Here is a 6686-nt window from a genome sequence, read left to right as displayed (position 1 = left end):
GATGATGATGAAGCCCCTTCGTCACTCGGCTCCCAAGTGCGATCAACTACATCATCATCGAGTACTGTCTGCATGTCACTGATGTTCTCCTCTACTGTCTCTGGGTTAGGAGCCTGACCACTCACAACACCAGCTCCCACGCAACTCTCCTCATCACTACTTGCCTGCCTAGTGGAGGAAGCGGCAGATGTCTCCTCCACATCTTGTCTTGCCAGTAGCTGCTGACTCTCTTCTAGTAGTTCGTCCTCACTGTATAGTGGAGCTGAGCCCACAGGATATAATACTTCTCTGGCTGAGGGAACAGAAAAGGACAGAGGCAGGTTGAGGACAGGTGCCAACTAAGGTTTGTGTCTGAAGAACCCACTGACTCTTGGCTGGGGGTGTCTGATGTCACTTGCGATGAAGTTGAAGAGCGAGTCAACCATTCAAGAACCGCTGGGTTGCTGGTCACGACACAACCACTAGCTGACACTGGAAGCTCAGGCCTCTCAAAGTGACCCCTGTTGCCACGGCCCCTTACTCTGATGCGACCTCTGCCTGCGCCAGAAACATTTAGACTTCTGCCACTCCCCTGTGCAGGGTCTGGCACTTCTCTGTCTGACATACTGTTAGATCAAATAAATAAATAAAAAGGAAATTAAAACACCCCAAAAAAGTCTGTAATTTTCTCACTTCACCACACAATGGCTAATAAGCCCTTTTTTCCCCACTAATACACAACAAAAAGGGCTTTAGAACATATAACTGCACCGCTGAATGGCAAATATATTTTTATTTTGCCACTAATACATGACAAAAAGGGCTTTAGAACATATAACTGCACTGCTGAACGGCAAATATATTTTCCTTTTGCCACTAATACATGACAAAAAGGGCTTTAGAAAATATAACTGCACTGCTGAACGGCAAATATAATTTTCTTTTGCCACTAATACATGACAAAAAGCGCTTTAGAACACATAACTGCACTGCTGAACGGCAAATATATTTTTCTTTTTCCACTTATACATGCCACAAAAGGCTTTAGAACATATAACTGCACAGCTGATCGCCAAATATATTTATATTTTTCCACTAATACACGCCACAAAGGCCTTTAGAACATATAACTGCATGTCACGGCCATGGCCATGACCGTGACTCCTGAACCGCATGCGGTTGTCAGCGGTTTGGTTTGGTTGTCAATCACAGGTGAGGGCAGCGGTATTTGCCTCACCTGTGGTTGCCGCTGGCAATGTTATGTATGTGGCAGCTTTGTATGCTGTGCATGCGGTTGCACCTAGCAACCTTTCTGTTAAGTGTGTGTGTATGTGTGCACTAGGTTTTGTTATTGTGTGCACTTCCCCTTTTAGTTGGTGTTTCCCTTCCCTGGTGCTGGAAGGGTTAACTCCCTTCCCAGTGTGTCTGTGAGTCACTGGGTGTGTCTGACTGTGGGGTGTGGTTACATGGGCTATAAAGTCTCAGTCCAGATCAGTTCTCTGGTGGGGTACTCCAGGCATGTTGCTGAGGTCATCCTCCTGTTACCCTGTAACCGTCCTTCTAGTAAGGGCCACCCTTCCGGTCATAAACCCCATAACCTTGATGTTCTGTTGATGTCTTATGTCTTTGGTTTTCAGTGCAGCTATGGATGTCCTGGTCCCTGTGTGTCTCTATGTGTGTGCTGTTTACCTTTGTTTATGTGGACAGCATTTTCAGAGCATGGGTTCCAGTCAGCAAGGCTGTGGCAGGTTTGTGTGGAACTGTTTGGGTTCACCTGTCATGTCCATAGTTCTGTTTATGTTCCCCATCTTCATGCTGCTTGGCCAGTGAGACTCCTGCTCCTCCGTGCCTAGGAGGAGTGGGTTGTCTTACCCTGCTCCTTAGTTCAGGGCCATACTGAGGGCTGGCAGGGACTATTAGGTTCCAGCGTATGAGCCCTCCTACCACCAAGGTCGGCTCATACAGACAGGAGACAGGGTCAGCGTTAGGGACGCAATAGGCGGTGACCTGCTCCCTAATGCTGTTGCCCTGGCCGAGTAGCGTCCGGACATCAGCTGGCATTGCATGACTGAGGATTTTCCCCATCCTCAGCCGTGACACTGCACCGCTGAACTGCAAAATATTTTTAGTTTTCCACTATTACACGACATAAAGGGCTTTAGAACATATAACTGCACCGCTGAATGGCAATATATTTTTATTTTGCGGCTAATACACGCCACAAAAGGCCTTAGAACATATAACTGCACAGCTGAACGGCAAATATATTTTTCTTTTGCCACTAATACACGACAAAAAGAGCTGTAATTTTAGCACTTCACCACACACCGGCTAATAAGCTCTTTTTTCCCACTAATACAAGCCAAAAAATGCTTCCTTGTAATAAACCCTGTTAATGGCTGTATCAAACAGCACTTGCATCCAATAACAAGAACAGTTTGCTGGAATTACAGAGCTGTACTGTATAATGCCAATTTGGGTCCCCAGTCAGTGCAGCAAGGTGTAATAGGATTGTTCCTATTACTCAGGCTATAACCTCCCCTACTGAACCCTGTTCAACATAAAAGCTGTGGAATGATTCCTCCCTATCCTTTCCCTACACCTTGAATAATCTTTCCCTGCACGTGTAAATAGTTTTTTTTTAGCACAATGAGGGTTTTTTCTAACACTGTTGTCGTTTCTCCCTGCACTAAGCACACTGGTAAATGGCAGAATCCAAGATGGCTGAGGGTATTTATAGGGCTGTGACATCACAGGGCTGGCTGGCTGCTGATTGGCTGCATGCATGGCATTATGTGTGATCCCGCCTTCCCAAAGTTCCTTGCTCCATTTCCTCACACATGCAGCAGCCATTGTAGGCAAAAATTTGATTTGTTACTACGAATCGTGAGGAAATTCAGATTCGGTGCAAATCGAATTTTTCCTCAAATTCGGATCGGATTCTACTTCATCAGCTTCGATTCGCTCATCTCTAGTCACTATCCAAATATAATAATGGATCCCGCTTGTTACGCTTGTTAGCACTGTTACACTTTCATAGACAATTCTGGCAAGATGCATTTTACCTGCTTCTCTGGTTTGAAAAAACTCCAGCATCTATCCAGTGAAAAAAAAAAATCTGGCTTTATTATGACTCCAAAAAAATAATTTTATGATTTTTATGACTCAATAAAAATAATTTTCATTAGAGTGATAAAATTAAAGGCTGGGAAAAAAACTTTTTAACCCCAAGGATTCCTGCCTTTGAGGTAAGCTAGATTTGTATTATTAAAACTTTTCCACACACAAGGTTTACTGTACACTTGGCAGTAAAGTAAATTTAATTCTAAAACGAGTAACCATTCGACTTAACCTAATACTAGAAAAAAATGATAACACAAGAACTCTGGGTTTTATCCTGAGGTTTATTATTAACAAGCAGCACTTTTCAACTGGTTTCTGTTTAATGAATCTAAATATAAGTCTTAGGGGGAGATTTATCAAACTGGTGTAAAGTAAAACTGGCTTAGTTACCCATAGCAACCAATCAGATTTCACCTTTCATTTTTCACAGCTCAATTGGAAAATGAAAGGAGGAATCTGATTGGTTGCTATGGGCAACTAAGCCAGTTCTACTTTACACCAGTTTGATAAATCTCCCCCATAGTGTTAGAAACTGAATGCTTCATTTTCTGTTAACAAATATACCGTGGCACATTACTCATTGACGTTAGTATGGTATAAATCAAAATGTTTTGTTCTACATTATCATTTATCATTATCATATAAACGAGAATTATGCAATATGCTAAAAAAAATGAACAAACATAAAAAGATTAAACCATAATTCCCTGTTAAACTTCCATGACGTTACTTTTGAATAAGAAAAAAGCTGTAAAAATAAAAATAAAGTAGATAAAGCATTTAAACAATACAACAAAACAAAGATATAGACATTTTTTCACAGCAATGTGCTGGTACAGTCCATAATAGGCAACGCATTTTCATTGTCCAGACTGCAGAAAATGGATGTTTTAGACAGGCACATGATAAAATAGGTCCTTATCGTTTCTTAAAAGCTACAGGCAGTTTTCGTGTGGGAATCATTAGCCCAGAGGCAATAGCTTTTACTGGTTCCATATCAGTGGCGGTTATGTGGAAGTTCTGCAAAATCTAAGAAAAACAAATGAAAAAAAAACATTTTAAAGGATGTGGTTCCTCAATCATAATATGTTTTTTGTATCACTTTCCAGTTAACAAGAGATGGTTATTTTAAAGGGAACCTGTGCCCATGAAAATGCAATATAATCTGCAGCAGGTAGCTTTCTTCTATACCTAGAAGCCATTTCAGCTCTGATTGTGTCTATAATAACAAACTGGGGAGTTTTTTTTAATAATCTATCAAGTTTTTTTATATGAACATAGCCTGGTTGAGGTCCTGTACATTGAATATATGTATGTAGTGCAGTCAGTCTACTGTGTTATATGCCACTTGTGCAGGGGCTGGAGACTAGGGGCCCACCGGGGGATTCCGAGCCTTCCGATCAGTGACTGACCACTTTTTCTGTGTACATAGTCACAGAGGGAAGGTTATCAGTCACTTGATGTTTGGGGAGTATGGTTTGGTCTTGATGGTTTGACATTTCAAGTTAGGAGCAATGGTGTACCTTCAATGGAGGCAGACCACACCACTGCTACAGGGCCCACAGGGGCCCAGCACTGAGTTCCTTCTACTTATCCTGACAAGAAAACACTGCACTTTCATGCAGGCACCACTAAGAATATTATTTTGGCCTCCATTCCAGTAAATGGTAACTGTATAAATTCCTATGCACTGAGCTCCTCCTAGTGGTGGCTGCAGGCAGCCACTTTGTAATAGAAGGGAAGCAGATGTGTTTTTCAATCAATGTGTTTTTGCCAGCTGTCTAGTGTAAATGCATTGAGAAATATGGTGTGAAATGAGTGCCATATTTATGAAGCCCCTCTTCCAAAGAGGGTAAGGTGCAGAGCAACTTTTTTATTAGAATTGTTTTAAATAAAAAAGTTAATTCAGCAGAAATCTAGGACACTGCACTATGTGCCGCCTGAGAGTGATAGTCACATACGTACTGGCAAACTGGGTGGGCCCATACTAGGTTTTGCTATGGGCCCCTATGAGGTCTGTGTATGCTCCTGGTTAGGGGTCTAAGGAACCAGAAGCTTTATATAACGTTATACTCTATCCACCTAGGGTGTCACCACCAGACATCTGAGAAGCTCTGACAGATGCCTTTCAGAACCTCCTCCTTGAGCTTCCTTGGTTTTGGTTTTCAGTTCCTCATCTCGTTAGCCTCTCTCAGCTGTCATGTAGTTGGACTGATTGCATCCCTTTAAATTCCTCCCCATAATGCATTAGTGTGCGGTTTATACAACTTCCTGGAGTGTGTGTGCATGCTGATCCTATTTCCCAGTCTTCTACAAGATAAGTGTTGTACATTCATTTGTGATTTTCTGTTTGCTGGATCCCATACTCAGAAATAATAGCGTACTACTAAATAGTATTACTGAAACAAAACAATATCAATACCCAACAAAGAGTCAGCTGAAGCTGTAGTTCTGCCAGTCGTCGTCCTATACACATTCTTTTTCCAACACCAAAAGGTGTACTTGCAAAGGAGTTTAATGTCGATCTAGGCTTCATCCACCTTTCAGGTTTGTACAACTGAGCATCAGGAAAGTAGTCTTCATTCCACATCATTGCGTGAAAGTTAATCATTGCAATAGTCTATTTAAAATAGGACAAAGTGATGTATTAGTTCACTATAAATACAGGGAACTTATGAATATTATAGTATACCAGAATGTCTTGAGTTCTCAGTGTATCTCAAAGAGCTAAATTATATCATACTAGTACATAGAATATGTTACGTAACTCGCTATGATTAGTAGTGACGTGCCGTTCTAGCACATGTGACTGCTGGGGCCAGTGATTGGCATAGGACTATGCCACTTCCAGCCCAAAGGTATTCATAGCCTTTACGATATCCATACACATAAGAAAGCTGAATATGCTATAAAGACAAGTGATACTTACGCCTTGTGGAACAAAATAACCTCCAAGGTTTGTATCTTTAGCCAACGTACGACTTGTAAAAGGCACTGTCGGAGTGACTCTAAAAGAAGGAGGTTTATGATTATAATAATATTTTACAACTATTGCAATATTTGTAACTTTGTTTAATGCTCTCTTTGTAAACATTTATGGTATATCCACATGATTAATTCTGAGAGACAACTTTGCAAACCCACAAGCCAGAGACCAGCGGCAGCAGCATGCTGGCAGAGGCGGAAAGGAAAAGTAGCTGTTCTTGCGTGGCTTTTTCTGTAGATTCCATAGACTTAGAGGGGTTGTCATTTATCATGTTGCCTCCTTTGCTGGCTTGATTCATTTTTCCATTGCATTATACATTGCTCATTTCCAGGGGTTATGGCCACCACTGCAGCGCAGATACAATGTGGCTGGGAGCTGCTGCACATGCGTGCCTATGCACACTTCCACAGTCCCAGCCACCAGAGAGGCCAGCATTTTTTCCTATAGCATGCGGGCACGGCCACCACTACTGGACTGCAGGGTGGTCATAACCTCTGGATATGAGCAGTGTAGAATGTGATGGAAAAAAAAACAATATAAACAATCACAATACATTAGTAAGTAGTGTTGAGAGCGAATATTCGAATAGCAAATTTTT

The 6686-nt window shown here is 41.7% G+C and overlaps 1 protein-coding gene across 1 annotated transcript in view; it reads right to left on the bottom strand.

Annotated features, from left to right (window-relative positions):
• Positions 1–3680: 3680 nt before the first annotated feature.
• The window catches only part of LOC122939129 (1,25-dihydroxyvitamin D(3) 24-hydroxylase, mitochondrial-like), a 48298-nt gene continuing 45292 nt past the window's right edge, over positions 3681–6686 (bottom strand). Inside the window, exons 10-12 of the mRNA XM_044295123.1 lie at positions 6032–6110; positions 5525–5722; positions 3681–4131 (exon numbers count right to left, since the gene is read on the bottom strand). Coding sequence (XP_044151058.1) covers positions 4021–4131; positions 5525–5722; positions 6032–6110 — 388 coding nt within the window. The 3' untranslated portion in view covers positions 3681–4020. The remainder of the gene's footprint in view (positions 4132–5524; positions 5723–6031; positions 6111–6686) is intronic.

The sequence above is a fragment of the Bufo gargarizans genome, chromosome 5, assembly GCF_014858855.1.
Source record: "Bufo gargarizans isolate SCDJY-AF-19 chromosome 5, ASM1485885v1, whole genome shotgun sequence".
Taxonomy (NCBI): domain Eukaryota; kingdom Metazoa; phylum Chordata; class Amphibia; order Anura; family Bufonidae; genus Bufo; species Bufo gargarizans.
Note: the sequence above shows the minus strand (reverse complement) of the source record. Positions and strands in the feature narration are given on the sequence as shown.